Source organism: Carassius carassius, chromosome 45, assembly GCF_963082965.1.
Source record: "Carassius carassius chromosome 45, fCarCar2.1, whole genome shotgun sequence".
In the NCBI taxonomy this organism is placed as follows: Eukaryota; Metazoa; Chordata; class Actinopteri; order Cypriniformes; family Cyprinidae; genus Carassius; species Carassius carassius.
In genome coordinates, this window is record NC_081799.1 from 10,410,813 (window position 1) to 10,437,945 (window position 27,133).

The 27,133-nt window shown below is 35.7% G+C and overlaps 1 protein-coding gene across 3 annotated transcripts; it reads right to left on the reverse strand.

Moving 5' to 3' along the window:
• LOC132127482 (zinc finger matrin-type protein 4-like) lies at positions 1-26,291 on the reverse strand. 3 transcript variants are annotated; one of them, XM_059539381.1, is made up of 7 exons: positions 26,136-26,291; positions 22,444-22,545; positions 17,125-17,214; positions 12,803-12,959; positions 6,906-7,130; positions 3,006-3,102; positions 1-503 (listed from the first exon to the last, which is right to left on the reverse strand). In XM_059539381.1, exons 2-7 carry the CDS (start codon positions 22,543-22,545, stop codon positions 488-490), a joined length of 687 nt encoding a protein of 228 aa, XP_059395364.1. In that variant the 5' UTR covers positions 26,136-26,291; the 3' UTR covers positions 1-487. The 3 variants fall into 3 exon arrangements, with proteins under 3 accessions (XP_059395364.1, XP_059395365.1, XP_059395366.1); XM_059539382.1 differs by lacking the exon at positions 26,136-26,291 and adding an exon at positions 25,393-25,449; XM_059539383.1 differs by lacking the exon at positions 17,125-17,214.
• Positions 26,292-27,133: the final 842 nt, after the last annotated feature.

A 27,133-nucleotide genomic window follows, 5' to 3' on the forward strand; every position in this document is an offset into this window, starting at 1 on the left:
CCTTTTAATATCATCCGAGAGCAATTCTCCCAGACTGTACTGTATGTACAAAATAAAACAAGAAAACTCAATCTATCTTTAGTGGACTACAGAGAGCTACAACATTTGAATTACAATTTCACTCTAATACAAAATGTTCAGTTCTTACACACAAATTAAAATACATTTAAATTAAAATCTGAAATACAATTACAATCAAATCACACCATTCAACATGCCTTAAATATATACATTAAAGTGATCAGGATGTGATTTTTTTTTCTTTTATGTACAAATTTTGCAAAAAGCACTTGTCCATTATCCATTGTCACTGTCCAGGTCTCTGGCTTTACTGGTAGTGTCCATAATGCTGTCATTAACACAGTGGATCAAGAGAATATGAACTGATATCACTGTCATGTGCTGTCTTAAAGTTGCCTTGACTTCCACAGACAGATCCTCAAATAGTTTCAAGAGTAGAGATGAAAGAGGGGAGCTTCATTAAACTTCATTTGTTCTTCAAGCTTAGAAAGAAGCAAAACAGATTTATGACATCGCTCAAATGAAAAGTAAATAAGTTTACCACATTTCTTTGTGTTATTATAAAAATAGCATTTAAATCCTGCATGCCAATTTTACATCACACTACATTTAGTCCCTTTTACTCAGGCTAAAATGGCATTTAATTTTAGCAAACAAAAAATGCTAATGTGCTAAAAAAAAAATTTTTTTTTTGGTAGTATATTGTGAAACCTTGCACTTAAATTATTCAGTTGATGTGTTTTAGTGTTTTTTGGTAAGGAAATCCACAATGTGATATTCTGACAGTTAAGTAGCTACATAACTTAGTTCAGGTTTACCTGTGCCATTCTGTGAAGATACAAAGTTGTACACTCCATTCATGTTGTGTATAAATTGTTGCTTATTCGTACAAATTTGTATGATCTCAGTCATTCATTGTCTTATTATCTACATGCGGCCCATTTATGGTTATGTTCATGTATTATTTTATTTCCAATTGAATCACATTGAACGAATTCAAAAGAAATTGCTGCCTTGTAAAATGGTTACAATAGTTGTTTGTGCATAATTAATATCTTTCTGTGTTGTTTTACGAATTTTATCGTTTATGCAAATTAAAAAAAACTCTTAATCACTGAGCATTTTCATGAGTAATTTCATTAACACTGAGTGGAAGTGTGTGTGATGAGTGACCCGAACAGAACTCCAGCAGTGACACCCATTGCTCTCTTATTGATCCATCATTGACTTTCCAACTCCGGTGTCCGGCACAAAACTGGCAGCAAACGCTTAATTGAGCCGAGTCCCAGAGATTCGGACACTGGCATCCAGACAGATCTGTGACTCTTTGCACTCTGTCAAATGATTAGTTCCAATGTGTTTTTGAGGTTAATGGAGTGGGAACTCAAGGATGAACAAACTGGAACAACATAAAAAGCATGAAATGTAGGTGGCTAAAGACCAAATCCTTGGTGCAGTTTGGCAACATTTGCAGAGGTGAGGAGTTCAAAGAGACTGTCTAAGCAACCACGACTAAACAGGATCACTGAACATATGTCAAATCATTTTGTGCTCTGAGTGCATTAAAGCGCTGTATGTGCTCACTTTCCTAGCCTTGCACAAGAAATATAATGCCTAATATATGAAACCTTGATGGAAATGCATAAAAGGCAACCCTTTATCTCATTGTGTTTGTGAACCAAACTTTCTGTGAAGGATCATTATTTGGACCTTTGGAATGATCCTCTGTTTTAAGTCTGAACGAGACACATTTGTTCATTTAAAGGTAAAATAAGCTAAGGAAGAATTATCCATGTGTGCATATCACCAATGGATCCTCTGCGGTGAATGGGTGCCGTCAGAATGAGTGTCCAAACATCTGATCAAAATATCAAAATAATCACTAAGTAATCCACATGTCTCCAATCATTCAATTAACATTTTGTGAAGTGAAAAAAAGTTGTGTTTATAAGACTTTGTTTACAAGGTAAAATAAGAGTCCTCAGTTTTGCTTCTGGCAGTGAAAAAGTAATTTCGTCTGAATCAGCAGAGAAATATGCACAGATCAACAGTTCAAAACAAATATGTCAATGGATTTTGATGTGGGAAGACAACAGGAGATGTACTTTTCCACCGGAGGAAGCATTATTACAGTATAGATTATGGACTCATATGTTGGCCAGAAGTGATGGTTTTAAGTGAATGATTAACCTGTAGTCATGTGGATTATTATGATGTTTTAATCAGCTGTTTGGGCTTTCATTCTGACGGCACCCATCCACTGAAGAAGATCCATTAGTGAGTGATGCAATGCAAAAATTTAGACATTTGTTTGGATAAAGAAATAAACACATCCATATCTTAAATGGCCTGAGAGTGGGTACACTTTAAGAAGATTATCATTTTTGGGTTAACTATTCCTTTAAAACATAAAACAGCTCCGGTAATGTATCAGCCTCAGGGTCTCGTTCATTGAGGGTCGTCCTTGCTTCTCGTGCATGTATATGAACACATCTCCATGACAGCTTGGACACGTCTGGTAGTTCCCATCATCCTTCTCACATTCCTTCTCCTTCATCTCTACCTAACTAACATTGATGCTGTGACCTTGCCTGCTCCGCTGCAGGCTCCGAATGGAAACTGTGGCCCGTACGGTACCGTGAGGACATGGTCCAGTCAGGCCGAATATTGATTCGGAGCAGATATCGATTACATCTACAACACTCCATTAACTTCACTCGCATGAACATGATGCAAGTTAACACCTCGTGCCTGTTGATATGAGTACTGCTTGTGCACAGTTTCACAGTTTTGCACCAGTTTGTGGCTACCAGTCAGTGTCTGTTATGAGTGGTTACATTCCTGATTGGCTTGGTTGATGAATGATTCAACGACTCTTATTATGCTTTTTTAAAATTAGCGTTTTGTGTAGAGATTATGATTATGTGAATTACTGCTGGTTTACCTTTGATTCTGGTCTTTTTTTGTCTCTGAATGATACTCACTTGTTCTGGTGTTTGGAGCCCTGCAGATGTGCGTGGTATTGTGCCACGGAGTTGAGCGTAACACTGCAGACCTCACATGTGTGACTCCGCTTCAGGCCTAAGAGCATACATAAATATAAACACATCTATTAGACTAACTGTGTTGATTCCAACAGCAAATGCCCTCAAATCTTGTCTGAGGGTAATTATAATGCGCTATTTTGACAAACACCTACAGACAGCTAGAACCCTGAGCATTTGACCGTTTCTTCACCGTGCATGAATTACATGGATAAATAAGCATATAGCCTGAGCACAGCACATTGCCATTCTATCTCAAGCAAAAAACAAATAACATAATGGTGAATTGGTGAACATGTCTTTTTCGTTCTAAAATCAAAAGAAGAAAAAATAAATTCTATTAAATTTTGCGTAAAGAACAATAAAGGGCGAACTTAAGGAACATTCGAAAATGTTACGAAAATGTTTATGTATTTAAAATACATATGCAAGATATATGCAAACTTAAACTTCAGTAGTTATTGTGCTACCTTATAGATACAGCATATGTATGTACGTTTGTATGTATGCATGTGTAATGTATATTAAAAACGTATTTTTTAATATTATATAATTGTTTTCATATATATCATTAAAAAGTGTTTTTTTTATTTTAACTTATTTTTTTTTATATATTATATTAACTTATTATTATTATTAAAAATTGCTAATCAGTTGGACATTTTTTATTATATTAATATAAATGTTACTCTCTTTTTTGTTTAAAATTATCTTTAAAATGTGTACATACTAATGAGAGTAACCATTTAGGCTAATGAAAATTACCAAAAAGAAAATATGCATAATTATAAAAATATTATGTTAAATAAAAAAATAAAAATCCCAATAGTCCCACATATAAGTGTAATTTTCTTCATGCAAAATATAATATTAAAGTAATATTAAAATATAAAATGCTTTTTTTTTTTTGAGTGAATTATGACTTGGACTAGTTTTCGTCTCATATATAGCACCCGGAAATGCAGACATCCCTGCTCCAGTAAACACAATATGCATGAAACCAAATATATATTCCTCCTTCACAAATAGACATAAGCTTATGTCAACATATGACTCATATATTCAAACAGCATGTCTGATTTTGTAACCATCTAGTGCAAGATGTGATTTAATATTGGGAGATGGGTAGTGTTAAATGACCCTTACATATGCCATACGACCCCTGCATATGCCACAAAGCAAGCACCAAGACTGTTTAAACAACGGGAATCCTTTATTATCCCAGCATCTGGGAGATCAGGCCAGATAATGAATGGGGTCTCATCTAGATGCCTCATCAATAACATTTACCACGGATCTATATTCAATCAAAGCCACAGATTACGTTGGCCTCGTCTTTGCATGCACAGCGCCTCAGCTTTTCTTTGGCATTGTGCACATTCAATGATTAAAAACACATAACAGAAGGGGCTGTGAAACACGCTGATAAGTCGTATCCTCCCACAGCTCTGTCTTTCTACACCAAGTCTGTTCTCCGCCTCTAACTAGGACAGACCAGTAAATTATAAGCTTGGGTGAAGCTCGGAAAATCAGTCGCTGGCTTTCTGTGAGGTGTGAAGTCTAATGAAAATGCTATACAATGGGGTTCGATTACTGCAGAACACTGATTTGGCAACCTGCTGTTAGCGCCACAAACTTTTTTAGTTTATGACAGAACAGCATTAAAACAGACAAATGCTAAAGAGTAAAAATACAGCATGTCAAATACTATTCTACGTTACACGTCACAAAAATAGAGCATATTCAATCCAGAGAGTGCTTGTACTATTATTGGTGAGTGAAGTACTGGGAAGCCTTAATGGAATCTGCAGCAGTGAGTCATATTTATGAGTCACAAGCATGACGTGAGGGACAGGACACTTTTCAATCTAAATATAAATCCAACGTTTGTCCAAACGGCAGCTGGTACGCTCCTCCAATGAAGTGGTTTCTTCTAGTCCCTCTTTGAGTCAAAACTCACCAACGGGATGGCTTTGTTGTCTGCGACCTCCACTGTTGTCGGTTTGTTTGGCGAGCAAGATCTTGTGTTCTGGGAGAATCTTTGTCACGCCATTAATTACCTATTGATAACTGCCTCGAACGAAAGCAGTTTAGCTAGCTGCTGAATAATGCAAAATTTTAATGAAATGCCTGCTTGCGAAAAGACTCTAAGGCCATTAAAATGCCTCTGAGGCCTGTAAAACAGGATGGTCAATGCTAAAATTATATCGGTGCTTAAACGGTGGGATTTATGGTGGGGTTATTCATGAGCCATTACCACAAATTAATGAACAAACATTGTTACAATTGAATATGCTGTTTTAAAGGGACAGTACACCCTGAATTTAAAGCTCTCACCCACATGTTATTCTAAACCCATTAAAGTTAAATTTTTTCTGCAGAACACATAACAAGTCACCCTTCTATGTGAAATACAAGCCTTTAAAGAGATAGTTCACCCAAAAAATAAAAATTCTGTAATTTATCACACATCCACATGTCATTCCAAACCCGTAAGACCTTTTTGATGCATTCCGAGAACTCTCTGACCCTCCATAGACAGCAAGGATACCTAACACAATTATTGCTCTGAAACATAGCAAGGAGATCATTAAAATAGTCCGTGTGACATCAGTGGTTTAACCGTAATGTTATAAAGTTATGAGAAAACTTTTTGTACGCAAAGAAAAAAAAAAGTTTATTCAACGGTTTGTCTCCTCCGCGTCACCCTATAGTGCCATTTTAGAGAGAATCACATACGTAAACAATAAATGCAACGTATGTGCGCAGATATGTGGTTTACAGTGCTGCTGATACAGAACAGCATACATTTACGTATGTGATACTTTCCAAAATGTTACAGGTGAGTAAATCGTGGCATAATTTCAATTTTTGGGTGAACGATCCCTTTAATGTCCTGAAATTCCAACGCTATCTCATGACCAATTTGTACATATTTTACAAGATGGCTAATTGGTATGAATTCGTATGACCTCACTCTTACGATTTTTTAAAGATTTGTCAGTGATGGGGCGGAGTCAAGTGTAGGTCATTCGTACAAATTCATATGAATTGTGCAACTCGAAAAATATATCAGATTTAGCACAAATCATACAAATTTGTACGAATGAGGTCGTACAAATTCATACGAATTAGCCACTTCGGAAAATATGTACGAATTGCCGTTAAATCAGGCTGAAAATGCTGGCATTCATGCTCCAATAAACAGATTATAAATGAAACCAAATATATGTTTTGTTCCAACACAAAACAGTAACCCTTGTATGTGAAATTCAATTAAAGCATAAAACTTTAAAAAGCATGCAACAGTATAATTGTGATGCAAACAACTGCACTATATTTCAAGTCTTTTGAAGTCATACATATCTTTGTGTGATGAACAGAATGAAATTGAGAAACTTCTACTGAAAATTCTGATTGCATTGATTGCGGAAATCGGGTCCTGTCCAATAAAATAATAATTTATAGTGGTTCTATGAACCAAATCAAACAATTCACACAAAATATCCAATTCAAAAAACAATGTGTTCACTAATCCTGATCTTTTTTAATTTTTATAAAGACTTCTTTGCTTTATTTTTATCTTTATTACTTTATTTCGATTTTTATCACACAAAGCTATGGCTTCAGAAGTCTTGGGGAACAAGTGCAAATGGGTCACTTTTTTCAAATAATTTTATGGTATTTTTGCATAATTTTTTCATCTTACAACCATTGTGTTCAACAGAAGAATAAAGTCCAACACTGTATGTGTTGAGTAAATGCTAACAGAATCACTTTTAATTCATGTTTAAGTAAACTGTCCCTATCTATGTTTTGCCAGTTCCTCTCAGAACATACCGTTTAGATCATCCCCGTCCTCCAGACTTTTACCCAGTTGTGTGAGGAGGTTAGCTTGGGCTGCGTTTTTCTTGTGCTTCTTTCCGTCGTAGTGCTGTCTGGCCATGCCGGGGTTGTTGAACCAGGCCTTACACATTTGGCAGTAGCGATGTGAGAGTTTGCCATGTATGGAAGGACTTCCTGCCGAGTCTTCAGTCACCATATGCTCTGAACTGGCTGTCACCTCTGTAAAGAGGGCATAACAGACTTAGTATACTTAATGCACCATACATTAATTACCAGGCTGCAGGTAAAAGCTATTAATGTGAAAACACCTGAGAAATTGGTCTTTGGCATTCATACAGAAGGTGTATTACAGCATATGTTCTTGCCCTCCATTCCTGCCCATTATTTTTCTACATTTTAAAGAAAAAATCAAAAGCAAGCAAGCAAAAGAAATTAAAAAAGGGAAATATTTTTTCTGCAACATACCAACACAAGTTAACAGCAAGTCTTAAAGTTAAAATGGCATATCCATCTTTCATTTTATTTACCAACATCCAGTCCACAACAGCAGGTGTGTGACAGCATTAATAACACATATTATAATTTCCAAGACATGTGTACGAGATTCAATTGACATATTTTGCTTGCGGTCTGTCTCACCTGTCAAACTACGGGGCACAGGCTCATGTCAGTTTGAAGCATTTCATGGGTAAAGGGCGCAAATTAGGAACACGGGATGTCCCCTGTGGCTGCAGCTTAATAAGATGCATTCTGAATCTCATGACACTAATATGATGAATATGGTTCATAAACAGACGGGAGGTCATTTGTCTCACACTAGCAGGTATAAGCTTTGTGAATTTTTATTACAAAGTTGAGAACAAGGGATGTTTTCACCCGTCTAATTATACTCCGTCATAGTAAATGATAAACAAGAGACTACACTGACAGCAAACCCATGTCATAGCGTATAAAATAGGAATGGTAGATGGCACAAATGGGGCGTCTCTTGGCTCTTCCACAGCTTTTCAAGTGGAGGATAGATGACACTGGCAGCTCTACAAGTGTATTTATAGAAGGTATCAAAATAACTAGATAATATAAAGCATCCTCTTCCTTCTGTCTCAATTTTCATCCAATTTCCTGAGGTGTTTGAATGGAGGGTTGTTTTCATTATAACACATAATCAGAGTGTGATATGAGACTCTACCATGACAAATACTGTAGGCTCAAAGTCTGAGACCACAAGTGAAAATGTTTTGCAGTTTTTCCCCAATTTGAAATACAAATATTTTCATTGCAAATGATGGGATCAGCATAACAAACCAAGAATGAGAATTAAGAGCTTTTGTATTTCTTGCTATTTCCTCTATTTGAACATTTATCTGCCATTTTCAAAAATGCTTTCTGGATGTGCTGTGATAAGCAGCAAAAGAGAACACATTTTGCTATATGTGCTCACTGTCTGAGAGATTGTTTCTGAGTCCTGTCAGAGAGGCGCGTGCATCTGAAGTCGGTGCTCATATGGCACAAGAGTTATTTTTGCCACTTTATTGGCCTTGAACGGTTAAATACACACACTTAGATGTGTCAAAATGCCCGTCTTTGCAATTATCATTGTAAACACAGTAATTTATGTTTAAAAAAAAAGCAAACAGCTAAGAAAGAAAACACGTGTAACAGTATATTGGATCTGGCCAGCTCTTAAAGTGATAGCAGTCTAATATTCCTGCAGTCTGTCATTAATGTTAATCAAACAACAAAAGACTGAAAATCTCTCACTGCTCTTTACTAATTCACTTTTGTAACAATAATAAGAAATATATTTCATTTACACAGTGAAGAATATGCATTTTTTTTTTTTACATTTGATTACTTTATACAATGAATTTAGCATTTCTTATTTATTTGTTCTACTGTAGTTTTTTGGACCTACTGCTTTCTATTAGTTTCTTATTCTTATTTAATTGCTGGATGTTGACTTGTCTTCAGTGAGCTTTTGTGTTTTTTATTTTATTTTTTATTTAGGCTAGTATTAGTTTTTTGTGATATTGATACTAGTGACAAGAATTTTGAGTTTTAATGAGTTTTCTATGGTATCAAAAAAAAAAACATTCATACCAACTTTTTACCGTTAGAGTCCTGTGTTTACAGTAAAAGGGTGCAGGTGCTACAGATCAACATAAATCCATAAATCCATGTGTTATCATTTGAAGCTTTCATAATATCTTGTTTAAACTAGCTTTACAGTAATTTTGTAGATCTGCACTGCAGCAGTTTGGTCAATTACTCAATAATAGCAATGCCACTCATGGATAATTTAGTCAAATTTTATCCTCCTCTGTATTCCAGCCTCTCAGACCATTTCATCTAGGTCTTTTACACTTTATCATTATTATCATAATTATATAAGGTCTCACTAGAAACAACAACCTTTTTAGCTCATCTACAATTACATCAGTTCACGAATAACATGAAAAATCACCATCAAGATCGTTATGATGGTGGAAGCAGCAGCATATTTCCAATTATCCGACTGTAACAGAATAATGCTGAGCTACTACTTTGACTGCTGAACAAATAACAAAAGGACAGTTTCTTGAACCCTATTATGGTTACTAATAGTTTTTATGGTGTTGCTTAGTGATGCTTGCTATTTGGACAAACACTTTAAAAAGTCAGCATGTAACTCGTCCCGCACCATTTGTGCTGTAGACATAAAGGCACATTAAATCATACGGCCTGTTGATGAGAGCTGTGCTATTACTTTCTGAGAGACTGCATATAAGATTGCTACCTTGATGATAAAACAGGCTAAACTAACAATTTTGCAGAAAATGTACAAATCTAGTCTTGTGAATGGATTTCACCTCATGTATTTTGCATCATGTTCCGTCATTACCAAAATGGTTTAACGATTGAGTGTTTCCTAAAACCATAGTTCAAAGGAACATTCGCAAACAGCAAGATGAAAGAGGAACCTGCGTCGACTCTAACATCAAATAAGGCAAAACGACAAGGAACAAAAAATAATAGTCATCATCGGCTGTCATGTTTGTTACAGCAGCATCGATGAATCGATGAATTAGTAGAAGTTACCAACGCGGATCAAACAGTCATGACTAGCTAGTTAGTTGGTAGTTAAACAGTGAGTTACATTGTTGTATTGGAAACACAACCCAGATTAACTTCCCTTTATTTGATCTAATTCAGCATATACATTACAGACCAAAAGTTCGGACACACCTTCTCATTCAAAGAGTTTTCTTTATTTTCATGACTATGAAAATTGTAGAGTCACACTGAAGGCATCAAGGGCTATTTGACCAAGAAAGAGAGTGATGGGGTGCTGCGCCAGATGACCTGGCCTCCACAGTCACCGGACCTGAACCCAATCGAGATGGTTTAGTGGTGAGCTGGACAACAGACAGAAGGCAAAAGGGCCAACAAGTGCTAAGCATCTCTCGGGAAACTCTGTTGGAAGACCATTTCAGGTGACTACCTCTTGAAGCTCATCAAGAGAATGCCAAGAGTGTGCAAAGCAGTAATCAAAGCAAAAGGTTGCTACTTTGAAGAACCTAGAATATGACATATTTTCAGTTTTTTCACACTTTTTTGTTATGTATATAATTCCATATGTGTTAATTCATAGTTTTGATGCCTTCAGTGTGAATCTAAAATTTTCATAGTCATGAAAAAAAAGAAAACCCTTGGAATGAGAAGATGTGTCCAAACTTTTGGTCTGTACTGTACAGTATATGCAGTTATTCTGGGTTGTTTTCTGGGCTCTTTCGGTTTCTTCTTTTTGGGTCATTTTACACCCTCAGGTGTCTTGGCCACACGCAATTATGCATGTTAAGTGAGTCAGTGATGTGTTGTTCCTGCTACAGGCCGTGCTCTTATCATGAACATGCCACAAGCGACAGCCTTGAGAACATAAACCTCTAATATGCCTAATGTATTTGCATATGAGTGAATTAAAAACAGGACATCTAACTGTAGTTGCAAGTTTTTTTTTTTACATTTTCTGAAAATGTAAGTGGTGTGTCCCCATGCAAAATTTCCTGCCATCACGCAATGGTGTTGTAGGTAGCTACCAGGCCATCAAATCGCCTTGCTAGTACCACCTCTTTCCTTCAGAACTGCCTTAATTCTTCATTGCATGCCTGGCATTCAACAAGGTGCTGGAAACATTCCTCAGAGATCTTGGTCCATATTGACATGATAGCATTATGTTGTTGCTGCAGATTTGTCGGCTGCACATCTATGATGCAAATCTCCTGTTCCACCTCATCCCAAAGCTGCTCTATTAGATTCAGATCTGGTGAATGTGGAGGCTTAGTTTCCTGTTCTAAGCTGATGGGAATGGCATTCAATGTGCTCTTCTGCTGCTGTAGCCCATCTGCTTCAGGGTTTATGTGTTGTGTGTTCACAGATGCTCTTCTGCAAACCTCGATTGTAACAAGTGGTTATTTGAGTTACTGTTGACCCTCTATCAGCTTGAACCAGTTTGGCCTTTCTCCTCTGACCTCTAGCATCAACAAGGCAATTTTGCCCAAAGAACTGCTAATTACTGGATATTGTCTTATTTCTCCATTCACTGTAAATGTCTCTCCATGAAAATACCAGTAGATCAGCAGTGTCTGAAATACTCAGATCAGCCATCTATTACCAACAACCACCTTGCATTTAAAGTCAACTGATTTACTTTCTTTCCAATTCTTGGTTTGAACTTCAGCAGATCGTCTTGATCAGTGTTGTGGAGTAACTAGTTACATGTAACGGCGTTACGTAATTGAGTTACAAAATAAATGTAACTGTAATCAGTTAGTTACTGAGATTTTTTTGTTATTAAATTAGTTACTTAGAAAAATATTAACAACTACATCTGAATATTTTCACACACACATCCACACACATACAGGTGGATCTAAAAAAAAATCTGTATCGTGAAAAAGTTATATAAACATATTCTAGATTCATTGCATGTAAAGTTAAACATTTCAAAAGTTTTTTGTTTTAATTTTATGATGATTAAAGCTTATAGCTCATGAAAGTCGAACACATTATTATTATATAAATAACACTTAAAATATTTCCTAAGATCAATAAAAAAAGGCATTTGCAAAACAGAAAAGTTCAAGTTCTTTAAAGAATGTTAATTTATGCACTCAATACTGGGTCGGAGCTCCTTTAGCACAAACTCCAGCATCAGTGAGGTGTGGCATGGAAGCGATCAGCCTGTGGCTCTGCTGAGGCACTACTGAGCCTTCAGCTTGTCTGTATTGATGGACTGAATGTTTCTCATCTTTCTCTTGAAAATATCCCATAGATTGCATATGTAGTTCAGGTCAGGCATGTTGGCTGGCCAATTAAGCACAGTAATATCAGGGTCAGCAAACCACTTTAGTAGTTTTGTAACATTACAGTTACACTATTTATTACATTTTACATAGGGTAACTTGTAATCTGTAACCTATTTCAAAATATCCTTCCCAACACTGGTCTTGATATACAAGCCTAAATGCATTGAGTTGCTGCCATATGATCGCCTGATTACATATTTGCATTAACACGCTATTTAAATTGTAGGTTTAGGGATTTTTAAAAATCCCCATACTCTTAACTGTGAACCGCAATCATATCATATATCATACCATACCTCATCAAACATCAGTAATACATAATATATTGAGCATTAATAATAATGAACTCATTCTCAAGAATAATTGCCTCATTATCTCATATTCAGAGTCCATCCATGGTTGAACAGGTCACTTCCCCACTGGCTGCTTAGGACGTCATATACACGTAAAACTCATTTAAGTATGAATACTGTCCCGGGAACAGCCAGGCCTTTAAATAATGTGATTTAGACAGTGTGAACCTGATCTTAGATCAGCACCTCCTACCTTTAGATGTGATGGCAGGTGGCTCCCCCAGCAGTAGCCTGAGTCTCTTGGCATGGATCTTGCCCTGGTAGTGCGACTGGGCCACCACCGCCGAAGTGAACGACATATTGCACAGTGTGCAGCACTTGTTCTTGTCCACATCTCCCTCCGCACTGCCCTGGGATGACACAGAAGCAGACACATACTCTGATATCCTGTAACCAGGACCATTCATCACCTTCAGCTAATAATACAGGAGAACAGGATGATTTATGAAGCAAATGTGTTATTATAACTTTAAGAGGAAGATATGAAGTTTGGCTATCAAATTGGCAGATGTGGGTCGTGCTGTGGAGAAGTAATTTAAAAACTTCTAAGAATGGTGTACCGTATATTCTACTTCCTGCTCTGATGCAACCACTCTGAGATTCACATATGGACTGCTATTGGCTCTGAGAGCTGTTGGGTGAAGTTTCTTTGAAACTTTAAATCGCAAAGCTAAAAGCTAATCATTATTTAAAGTGCAATTAAACTACTCTTTGAAAAAGTAATTAGATACACTGCATGTAGATAGCTACACTGAAGCTTTTGAGTGAGCAATATTAATATATTTAGATTAAAAAAATTTTTACGAATTCCCAAAAATATAGTTCATGAAATACAAATAATTAAAACAAAAAATATGTTTCTCTAAATATATTTCATCATGTATATTAGCAACGCAAATATATGAATACCGTAATTCCTCAAATAAAAACCAGTAGTAAAATAAACGCCGGGCCTCTTATAGTGGCCGGGGGCATGGTCAACATGGACAAATAAAGGCCGGGGGAAAATTTGTGCAGCAGAACCAGATAACGAACGTACACGCCAACTGCTGGAGCGTTTCTCGATCTCGAGTCAAGAACCCATTGCATCGGTTTTCGGATCACCAGTACACTGAACTGAGAACCGTTTCTGTCGGACGCGTCCGATTCGAGAACCGAGGAGCTGATGATACTGCGCATGCGTGATTCAACGTGAAACAGACTGACTCACAGCGAGTCTGAACCGAACTGATTCTTTTGGTGATTGATTCTGAACTGATTCTGTGCTAATGTTATGATCTCTGTCCACTGGAACGCTTTCGCTTTTAATTTAAAACTGGTTATTTAAAACAATTACTTGTTAAACAAATGGAATTAAAAAAAGGCCTGCCTCTAATAAAAGCCTGCTTCAAATAGAAGCCTGTTACCTTCTGCAGTTCAGGTAAATAAAAGCCCCGGCTTTTATTTGAGGAATTACGGTATATAGTGTCTACAGTGTATACAGTATATAGTATACTATAGTACCGTATTTTTTGGACTATAAGTCGCATCAGTCCAAAAATACGTCATGATGAGGAAAAAAACATATACAAGTCGCACTGGACTATAAGTCGCATTTATTTAGAACCAAGAACCAAGAGAAAACATTACCGTCTACAGCCGCGAGAGGGCGCTCTATGCTGCTGCTACTCAATCTATGAACTCATTTATGTCAAGAAATCAAAATTTGTTACCCTGTATTGTTGAATAGCCAATAGTACATTGTATGGGTTAAAATTCTTGATTTTTCTTTTATGGCAAAAATCATTATTAAGTAAAGATCATGTTAAATGAAGATATTTTGTACATTTACTACCATAAATATATCAAATATATACCATATATCAAGTATATACCATAAATATATCAAAACAGTGTTTGTTAGTAGTATGCATTGCTAAGGACTTCATTTGGACTCCTTTAAAGGCGATTTTCTTAATATTTAGATTTCTTTGAACCCTCAGATTCCAGATTTTCAAATAGTTGTATCTAAGCCAAATATTGTTCTATCATAACAAACCATACATCAATGGAAAGCTTATTAAGCTTTCAGATGATGTATGCATCTCAATTTATAAATTTACCCTTATGGTTTTGTGATCCAGGGTAACATTTATCCTTTCTTCCCTGAAAAATAGACTGCAGTTTCATGTTTTTTTTTTTGCATGAAATGTTTCCGTTAAACATTAAGTAATGAGATCCTGATTGACTTTCTGAGCTTTAATTGTTCTGTAAGCCTTGCGCTTTGAACTGAAATCTGTCTTTTCTGCCACAGGCATCGATCTGTGTCCACTCATTCTGCTTCTTGTTATTCCTCTCCTGACACGCCATAATGTCTTTATTTACTCTCCCGAGGGGAAAGACCTCATCAACATCCAGCCAAACCGAAAAGATCTGTTTAGACATTGACCTTGGCTGGAAATGCATCACAGCAACCCGTTTAATTTCAGGGGGATTTTTAATATTGCCAACTGCGTCAACACACAACAAACATGGCATCTTAAACAAGTTTACATTGTGAGACAAAACGTAGAAATACAGCAGGAGCAGAGCCTCAGATGTTTTTGGTTTGTTTTTGATTTAAAATAGTCAAGTGTTATCTAATGCTGATTTGGTGTTAGCAAGATTTATATCAGAGGAAAAGGTTTTCTGCAGTTGGGCTCGAGGCAACAACATAGCGGATGCCATCACAAGACTGAGCAAAGTTCATGAAAGAGGGGAAAAACTAGGGTAAAACACAGGTGCAAGCAATGATTATATTTAACTGAATAAAAAACAGCAGTCTGTATTACCATCTGCACCCCACAACACCCTTTGTTCCCGGTGGAACAGTTCTGACATTCCCTCATAAAGCTGGAATTATCACATGGATCAGGTGTAAAATGTTGTGAACTGGCAACCACGACTGTGTTTCTGTAATATAACCCTCAACTATATGACCAGAGCATAAAAGTGCTTTGATAAAGGGGGTCCTCCAGTCTTTCCCATCATGACTGACTGTATGACAATCATATGAAAATATTCAGTCATAAATTGATAAATAATTCCAAATTAATGTATAAAAAAATTAATCATTTGCATTTTAAAAATGTGATATTATATGTGACCCTGGACCACAAAACCAGTCATAAGGGTCAAATCTTTTAAATTAAGATTTATAACATCATCTGAAAGCTGAATAAGCTTTCCATTTATGTATGTTTTGTTAGGATCGGACAATATTTGGCTGAGATACAGTACAACTATTTGAAAATCTGGAATCTGAAGGTGCAAAGAAATCTAAATATTAAGAAAATCACCTTTAAAGTTGTCCAAATGAAGTCCTTAGCAAAGCATATTACCAATCAAACATTATGTTTGGATATATTTACAGTAGAACATTTTTGGCATAAAAGAAAAATCTATAATTTTGACCCATACAATGTATTGTTGGCTACTGCTACAAATATACCGCATTACTTAAGACTGGTTTTGTGGTCCAGGGTCACATATTATAAATTAAATGTAAACAATATTGTACGATGCAAATATTATTTAAATTTAATTCAACTGATATATTTTTATATACTATATCTAAAATATATATCTAAAATATTCTATTATAGTCTAAATTCTAACAGTGTGCGATACAATGTAACAATTATTTATCAAAATAAATCTATCTACAAATTAAATTTTTTTATACTGGCATCATTATTCTATTCTAATTTAATTTAAAATATTATTATAATATGAAAAAAATAATATTTACATTTAACTGATTATTGATGTAAATATTGTCATTAAAATATTATGTTTTTAATCATGTTATTAAATGATTATTTATATTATTATATTTTATGTTATATAAAAAATGAATCCAGTCACGCAGCTTCTTCCTGTCAAAGAGGCCAGAATAAACTGCAACCTGGAACAGAGCAAAAAGCCAGTCCAAATGTTTCTTTCAACATATTAGTAAAATAATAAACAAGATTTTATTAAGTTTTTATGCAAGTTGTTTTGGTAGGAAACAGTTCCCTAAGAACAAAACCTTAGGCAAGAATATTACAAAAATAACCATTATGACCTCTAGACTTTCAGCAGTCCAAACCACAAACGAGCCATGTGTGACAAAGTGATAGCTTGTCATGTCAAACATGTCACAAAATTGACTGGGTCATTCTTCGTACTCCTAAAAGATCCACTTCATCACTACATCCCAATGATAGCCTGAAATGTGAGAGATGTGGGACTGGGCAGAAGTAATAACTCGGACGAGTAGGTCATTCATGTCAATCAATATGTTGTGGAGTTTTCCTGTGGTAGTTACATCCTGTGGTGGGTACCTTGACTGAGTAATGAAACTGCCAGCAAATTCAATTGTTAAAAAGGAAAGTGGCTTGCAATGGGTGCTAGTATTTTTTCTCTTATCTACCTTTAATAGAAATAGCATAACCATCTATTAATATGAATGTATTTACATTAAATGGCCATATGCAAGTGTGTTTCTTCACTTACATTGTCAGTTCGAAGCTTCTTTGCAGGACAGCCACCATCCACCGGGTGTAACATGTAATAGAGACGAACTTTGTTTGCATGCTTTCGACTCTGCAAGAAAATGATTGGACAGTATATGAGAGATGCGTTCACAAAGAGCCAGTTACATTCAAGTGTTGACAAAAAAACAACTCGCTATTGATTATCAAACTAGTGATGTCAGGGGCCCAAACGATTCTCATTAGAGCTACAGGAACAAGATTATGGGCCAGTGCTTTTGTTTCTCAGAGCTTGATATGCTCCACTCTGTGAGTGATCGCTCTGGTGGGTGGATAAAGGTCCATATTGATTGTTGTGCAGCAGATGAATGGCCAGCAATATGAGCAGTGAAAGAGTCATTCTCACAGGGGGACCTTCAATCCATTATCAACCAACCAGAGAGATCTCTGCCCCAAAACAGTAAAGTGATGTGGAGTTATTTCTCCCTTTAAGCCAACTTAAACTAAAATAATTTGTAGCAGATTTGTATATGCCTGTAAGACAAAGGTTTTTGGGAATCTAAAAGACAGAAAGATGAATCATCAGACATTATAAAGAAATAGTTTATAGTCCTTTTCGCCTCCAAACCTGTAGTATGAATGACTTTATCTTGACTCATATTCATTTCCACTGTATGGAAAACAGCAGCATGAACATTCAACTAAATATTTTCTTTTCATTTTAGTTTATAACTGTATATGTTTGAGTACTAAAATATATATGGTATTTTACACTTACAATTAATGACTTTCAGTAAATTTCGCAACATTTTTCTAGTTTACCATAATTGCTCTTATTTTAAATATTTTTTATGTCATTTGCAGTTATTTGTGGGATAAGTAGTTTCAATTCTTCAAGTCATTGCATACGTTTATGGTGCTGTTTTAGCTCATATTTATTTTCATTGTATGGGAAACAGTAGTGTGAATGTTCAGCTTGAAAAATGTCAGGTTTGGGACGAAATGGGGGGGGGGGGTGATAAATGATCAACTATTTTAATAATTTGTAAACACTATTACTAAAGCTATGTGTATTTAGTCAAGCAGACCCTGTGTCAGGCCTCTCTGAAGCATTGATATCCCATTTTCACCTCTGTGAGGAGCTTGGAAATAGAGCAGCGAGGTGCTAATTGACCCGGGACACTCTTGATAACATCAAGTTGTGTTCAGTCAGCCATGAGGTGCTTCCTCTCTTGTTGATCTGATCATTTCAAACCACTGACACAATATCAGGCCTCTACTTTAAGGTATCTGACCCTCAATAGATCAAACGGAGTTTTCTGAATGCATTTACCCAGTGACGCCACAACATCCCAGTTAGGCGGTTCTGATAAATGTTTGTCATTGACCCTAACGGTCTATTCTGGTGTGATAAGCGAACCATCTAGAGCTTGTTTTGGCTTAGTATGTTCTAGTAAGCTCGACTCTCCTCAGTGGGGTGATGGCCCACGGATCGGTCTCATTAAATGCATGACCACACAGCCTCATCACTCTCTCTCCAGCAAACTTCTACCGTCCTCATTATAGCACCAGCCAGATGACAATAACAAGCTTGCACCTCAGGGCTTTGTTTTCTGAATTCTGGGAGGAGAAAGAAAGAGTGCAAGCACTGTGTTGTAATGGGGGAAACTGCAGAACGCTTTATGATGCATGGCTATGGTGCACAACTGTAGAGTTCTGTAAGTGCAGCTCTTTTTCATTTTCATTATTTTCAGCAAAAACAATATAAACCTAAACCAACATAAGCTTTGAGGTTGTCACTGCTTTTATAGAAAGTTTTTAACTGAAAAACTGCACAACACTACACGCATGAAGAAAGATCCAGCAATCAGAAAAGTTGCTGTTAACAAGGAATCAGGAGAGAAAAAAATCCCTCTAGTGACTGAGTGTGCACTCACAAAAAACATTACTAACCACATAATTGAGTCTCCTAAAAAAGTATTATTTTTGGTATTATTTATTATTATATTTTAGTATTATTAGTAGTATTATCATTGTTTTAATTTTTAATGGCTTAATTTATGCTGCTGTTGTCACTGTCAGTTAGCTGTCATGTGGATCCGAGTTCATATTTTTACTGACTTCAAATTTGTTGATCCTCACCATGGCTGAGAATCATGTGCTGAGGTACTGTATGTGTGCATCTCATTGCAACTTTTTTTAAAACATTTGTCTTTAAGCATAAATGTTTGCCTTTAGGTTTAAGAGGCAAATACTACCCATTTTACGTAGAAGGCTTTTAAAATAAACATAAATCTAAAAGAAAGAGGAATGTAAAAAAGATTAGAATTGCTAAATGCTTAAAAATCTTTGGTTGCTGTGACAGATCTTTTAACATTCAGTAGACTGCCTTTTATTTATTAGATGAACTTAAGTTTTTGAGTTGTCGGTTGCTAGTTGAGTTAACTTAAGTTGAGTGCGATAGGTTGCCTTGTTTTTTCTGTGTGTTAGGTAGGTCAGCTTTTTTTTGCAGTGTATTTTCGCTACAAAAAATTCTTAATGTTGTAATTTCAATAGTACAAAAAAAAAAGAAAAAAGCATACTAGCATCTTTAATATATTTTCCCGTAAATAATTTATACATTTTACTGTTACATTTTTTTTTACATTATACATAGTCAACATAATTTCCTAAATATTTGATATGTTTTATATGATTATAAATATACTGTGTATATATATATATATATATATATATATTGAAGTGCGTATAGTGAAAATAAATGGGGAAAAAAAACTTCCAGAACCACTTAAAATGAGCGTCCTGTTAATCATGCTGATGATAAGTAATAATCCCAAACTCTTTGTTTGGAGAAATATGATTAACCCGACATTGACCTACTGCACTTTCAATCTCTAAATATGACTTATATGAAATATGATTTGGAAACACTGTCAAGAACGCAGCAAATCCATGTGTATCAACAGATATCCTGCACGATCATACCAAGCAACAAGAAGGTCAGATAAAATCTGAACTTCTCATGTTGAAAGCCTCATCATTAACATAAACATGAGAGACATGATATTGTAGACAAGACCAAACTCTAGATTGGGTTAACAAGGCAACAGCTGGTTCTCAGCCAGCGCAAGTGGCGACCACATGGCTCCGTTCCCTCAGGACAGTGACAGGCAAATGAATTAAGACATCTCCATTCATGGCTGAGGTAATGACTTATGATGTAAGAAGCTGTCATATACCACTGTCTCAGTCAATGCATCAGATAGAACCGTAAAGACAAATATCAAGCATGCAAAAACCACTGGGCCACTCAACCCAAAAAGTCACACTTTTGGACAAACACTCATATCATATCTGATATCATGAGCCCCAGCTGGTCTGGAGGCCTGGTGTGCAATATGAAGACAGGCATATCTAATTCCTCAGGTTTATTTGTGAAATAGTGCATGCTGAAAGGAGCGAATGAAGAACAGCTGGTTGTTTCTGAGAACCGTTGACTTGCTGAGATTTTGAACTTGGCCCGACAAATCACAAACGCAGATTTCCAATGCTATGTAATTATCTGACTTGGATCCTGACTTTGCAAACAGCTCTGAAACTGCCAGGAATAATGTGGCTCCTATAGCGAGCTGCTGCAAAAAATCGGGAGAGTTTTAAAAAGACAGAGCGCTGACAATGCGCTGCTAGTGATCTATATGCATCTAGATAATGGTGTATTCCACTGGGGTTTATGCATCGGCAAACCGTTAACTGATGCAAATAAACAAAAGCAATTACTTTTTTTAATGTACTAAAATGCTTACACAAAGAGGGTAATTTGAGTACCCCCTCATGCTCTGTTAGTGTATTAATTGAAATCAGTCATGTGACTTGCATCTGTGATGGTTCAAGTGGGTTTATTTGGGCTCCCAAGGCAATGTTGTTTTAGAACAAATTTAAATGTGCTATAGATTTAACCAAGCAAATATATAAAGACCACACTTATTTCTCAGGGAGTACGTACTACTGTTAAAGAAGTTGATTTTTTTTTCAAAGAAATTAATATTTTTTATCAGCAAGGATGCATTAAATTGAACAAACTGAGAGTAAAGACATTTATAATATTACCAAAAATTTATTTGCTGGAAATTCAGCTTTCTATCACAGGAATCAATTACATTTGAATATATGTATAATGCACTTGTTTTAAATTGTACTGCATTCTCAAAACAACCCGTTTTAGACTCCAACCTTTTAAAGGGATAGTTTACCCAAAAATTAAAATTCTGTCGTTAATTACTCACCCTCATGTCATTCCGAACCTGTAAGACCTTCGTTCAGCGAAGGTCATATTAAGATATTTTTGATGAAATCCGAGAGCTTTCTGACCCTCCATATACAGCAATGCGACACATTCAAGCCCAGAAAGGTAGGAAGGACATCATTAAAATAGTTCACAGTCCATGACATCAGTGGTTCAACCTTAATTTTATGAAGCTATGAGAATACTTTTTGTGCAAAAAAAACAAAAAAAACAAACAAAACAAAAAAAAACTTTATTCAATAATTCTTCTCTTCCTCTTTTCTACATTTCTGGGCCTTGAATGTGGTTGCATTGCTGTCTATGCAGGGTCAGAAAGCTCTCAGATTTCATCAAAAAATATATATTTGTGTTCTTGAGATGAACAAAGTTTCTTCTAACCAACAACTAAATCATACACACACCAGAATGGAAAAGATTTTTTTTTTCAGAGATTTCTCTTTCTTAGACATTTCTCTTAAAACTACTTTTAATAAAAAAATAGAAGAGTGAGACAGCTGTTAATATACAGTAACAGTAATCTTGGAAGAATTAATAATAAATGTTTGAGTTGATATTGAAATCTCAACCTTTTGATTGACATATTGAGATGACCAGAATCAGAGATTTCTCAAGAGAACAATCAGACAGAAGACATGCACCAAACTCTCCATTTGGTATCCATTTAATCTTATTTTTGTCTGGAAGAAATAACTGAGGTATAATTCTCATTTCTGATCTCCTCAATGTTTTTTTCTTTCCTATGGGCAGGATTGTGGGATATCTGTGTAGGTTGTATATCAACATACTCGCATATCTAGCATGATATCATCAGAAATAAATGTATTTACATACCGTGATTGATGGTGGGTGAAATTCATCCCCCCTTTTAAATTGCATATGAATATTAGCAGCAAAAACCTAATTAACATACTTATCTGCCCTCATTTAAGAAAGTGCGTAGCAGACCGTAGAGCACTATTGAAAGCAGATTAAGAGGTATCATTAACAGGTATCAGTAAATGTTTATGCTTTATGTGAACGTGTGTGTAGGTTACTCACTTCATAGTGGGCGACTCTCTGTGACTCAGAGATAAGCTGAGCGCTGCACACTTTGCAGTAGCTGTCAGTGAATAACCCCGGATCCACTTCTGTAGATTTCATCTGAAGAGGAATATTATGACAATTACTTATTTTTATGCACATAACATGATTGGTCACACATTCATTAGCAATGCCTCAAACTAGAAGAGTTCTAAGGTCTAGTGAGACCGTCTCAAATATCATAAACTCATTATTGCAAACTTCTCAATAGTATAACAGTTGAGAAAATAATCCAAACTAATAAAAACATTTTCTGTGTATTTGTAAAGTCATAACCTCGCTTACATTAATCATGTAGGATTTCATCGCCGTGACATTTTGAGTTTATCATACAGTGACATTCTTTGCGCAAACTGATGAAATCTGTGGCATTTGGATTTGGTGAAAGGAGAGGGATGTTGGAGAGGAGGGGGTATAATAAGACAGACGAGAAGGGAGATAAATCTGGCACCACTCCGTGTCAAAAGAGGCACCAACTTGCTGCTGTGCCTGGAGGAGACTGCTGTGCATACTTTTTAATGCTGATCTGGGACCATTTGATGTTAACCTTATACTGACCTTTAATAATATAGACACTGCAAAAAGATTGTTGGTCGTAATGATGGATTTCTAATGACAGAATGAGCTGAGGTCATCCATTTGGGCCATACGCTCATTTGGAAAGCTCCTGGCACCTGACAGGGATCTTAAAGGAATAGTTCACCCAAAAATGAAAATACGCTGAAATTTTATTTACTTTCATACCATCGAATATTAGAGGATTAGTTTTTTCCTCAACACAGATTTGGAGAAATGTAGCTTAGCATTACATGCTCACCAATGTATCCTTTGCAGTGAATGGGTGCCGTCAGAATGAGAGTTCAAACAGCTGATAAAAACATCACAATAATCCACACCACTCCAGTCTATCAATTAATATCTTGTAAAGTGAAAAGCTGCACGCTTGAAAGAAACAAATCCATTATCAGGGCATTTTTACTTTCCATGATATATGCATATTTCTCTTATGAATAGAGGATTCATATTTTAGCTTTTTTAAAGTTAAAAAAAGTTACATCTTGATGGATTTGTTTTTTACAAAGACACAGCTTATTGGTTCAAAAGACGTTAAATGATGGACTAGAGTCATTTGGACTACTTGTGGATTAATATGTTTTCATCAGCTGTTTTGGACTCTCATTCTGACGGCACCCATTCACTGCAGAGGATCCATTGGTGAGCAAATGATGCAATGCTGAATTTTTCCAAATCTGTTCCAATGACAAACAACTTGGATGGCTTTAAGGTGAGTACGTTTTCAGCTAATTTTTTTTTTTTATTCAAATTCATACATCATCCACATGTCATTCCACACTTGGAATGACTTCCTTTCCTTTGTGAAACACACACACAAAAGATTTAGAAGAATGCTGCTACAGGTTTTGTACATAAGATTACAGTCAATTGGATCAAAAACAGCATAATGCTGGACCCTGTTGACTTTCATCATATGGAAATTTTTCGGACATTTTCTGTTGTGTTCAGTAGATGAAAGAAAGTCATTTGGTTTTGGAGGGCGAGTAAATGATCAAATTATCCATTTTGGGGATGAACTCAATTCAGTATGCAGTATAATCAAATCAGAAAGTAACCTATACAATAATAATGTGAAAAGTATGAACACACAATGAGACTGTTAAATATTCTACAAAACGGGCTACTTTTAAATCAACATGTTTTATTAAAAAAAAAAAAAAAAACTGTATACAGTTATCTGTAATTGTCCTGTTTTCTATTGATTTGATGAAGCTTTAGTCATTCGCAACCATTTTGAGATTATCATGGGAGATATTATGGTGCTCTAGATTCTGCTATTAGCACCAGATCTGAGGAAACGACTTCTTAGGGCTCATTTGTGATTCAAAGGCATTGCCAACTGAAATTTGGATAATGATAAAAGAGTTTTATTTAAATAAAATAAAATTCAAACCCTTTCTTCTCTCCCTAGGGATACATTCAAACCATCTATATATCCCATAACTATTCCAGACAAGTTGTTTGCAAGCAGAAATGATGTTTCAAAATATCTGTGACCCTCTGATGCCCCCCAAAAACTAAATAACACCCTGCAGCATTCTTTACACCCAATAATCCAAAACCTTTAGTTAAAAAAAGCCATCTATCCGCTCTCAAAATCAAACAAATGCATTCTCAATTATGCATTGAACTTTTGTGGTAAAGGTTTCTATACACCCTCCTCAAACGTAAATAACTGAATTATGGGTTGAATTGAAGTAACTACCACTCCAAAAGAACTTCTAAATGATAATCAATGGGTCAAATGGAGATGAATCTGGCCCTGCCAATTTATGTAACCTTTAATTTAGATGTGCAGGATTACAGCAGCTCGAGAAAAACCAATCGGGAATTACATCATGATTGATCAGACACTGTATATGAGACTTTAATGACTTGCTCTATACTTATGATTTCCATCAGATGACACTTGTGACTCCAAAGACAGTTTAGAAATCCAACATAAAAGATCTCTAACTAATTACCCTGAAATAACTCTAATAAAAAGACCAGAGAGGGAAAAAGGAAGGAAAGAATTGGTGCACAAATGGTTTTCTGAAGAGATGGATCTTATCAGAGTCTCTTCTGTCAAAGTTAATCACGTCAGTACAAGCTCTGGCTAACAAAGGCCTGAGCAGATGAGCATAACGCTCTTTTATGTGTGGAAAAGTGATTGCTTGCCTCACGTAAGCATCAGAACCACATATTGATTTCCCCGAAGTTAGAAAAAAAAATGCAATTTCCATTATTTCAATGAATGTTATAATGGAGAATGAAGTGAGGAGAAAAAATAAATCAGTGAAAGGAGGCACAGGAGAGCAGGTGCTTTCTTTTCATTCCTACAAAACCCACCGCTTCTGATATGAGGAGAAAACTGCACAGCTGATGTGTCTACAAATTTACCAGCACCTATAACACAATCGTTTAAAACAATGACTGAACTCATAAGCACAAGAATATTCTAATAGTAATTAAATTTAAAAAAAGGTCATATTCTGATTATGGTTGTGCCATAATCACCTGATTTTCAGAACCAGAATAAACCAATATTCTAGTTTCTAGAAGTCTCAACAGAATACACACATGCCTCTGCTGTTCAGAAGTCTTAGAAATATCAACTTAAAAATGTATGAATCACTTACTTATGCTTATTTGTTTAATATAACAGTTTTACACTTAAGGCTCATCAGATCAAGATCAATCATTAATATCTTGAGTTAAAAATGTCAACTGTCATAATTTACTCACTGTAAAGTTTGTTCCAAATCTTTTCTTCTTCTAAACACAAAAGAAGATGCTTTGAAGAATGTGGGTAACTAAAGAGGTTCTGGTCCTCACTGACTTATTGAAATATAATTTTGAATATTTATTTATTTGTCTTCTATGTAAGTCAATCGGGACCAGCAGCTGTTTGGTTAACCACATTATTCGAATTATATCTTTTCTTTTTTTTCAACAGAACGAAAGAAACTCATGCACTTTAGGAACAGCTTAAAAAGATCAGAAAGAAACCAAGTTGCTTTTCTACTAAATTCATGCATTATGAAGAATAAGGAACGCTGGACATTCGCGTAAAAGTGAAAACATATGCTTACTTGTAATTTCGAGGTGATCGAGACAAACAGGCAGATGATTGTGAATCGCACAGTTCATAGAGTGTGTGTGTGTGTGTGTGTGTGTGTGTGATGATGAGCGTGCTGTGTGTCTGCATCAGTTCCTCAGTGAGCTCCATGTTCAGAGGTTGCTCCGCCCCGCGCCGCGCTCATTGGCTGCTACTGCCACGGCAATGTCCAAATCAAGAAACAAGTTATTTGAAGAAAATTAATTTTCTTCCAAACGTATGCGATAAAAACGTTCTTAGAACTTTTGTATAATTTTTATTTTATTTTATTGGAAGTTCTTGTTTTGCGTCATTTCGAATTATTTAAAAACTCCAGAATGTTGTTACAATCCGCTGCGCGCAGCTTCCTAATGCAAGAAATAAAAACGGCCCCCGTGAACGTTTCACAACACTGTAGCTAATCACAAACAGAATACAAAATTATTTTTACATTGAATCAAGGAATATTCATTATATGTGTAGTAAAATTAAGGACAAACTAACAACAACAAAAAAGCCTAATAATAACGAAAAATTAACAACTTTGTGAGGTGACAGTAGATGGCAATCAAACTTCATTCATCCAGGCCAACAGGTGTCAGTATAAAATAATTTTTTTTTTAAGAAAATGTATAAATATTAAGAAAATGTTTGCACGAAGGTAGGCTAATGTTACCTCATGAAACTAATTTCAGACAGGCTTTTGAGGCAGCATAATGGTTTAATGTTCTTTAATGTTTTGGTGATAACTGAATGAATGTTTAATTACTGTAACACTGATTTCTAGCTATAAATAACATCAAAAGTGCAAAAGGTTACGGAAATATGCATTTACAAACAAAGTGACCACCAAACATAACTTCTAGATGCCATCTTTAGTTTTTATATTAACAATCATGGAATGGAACGCAGAGGAATGTGAGATAGCTAAGGAAAGCTGCCTTAAATATTCAGTGAGAAGAAGGTACTTCTGGAGACAGGAAATTAAGTAGA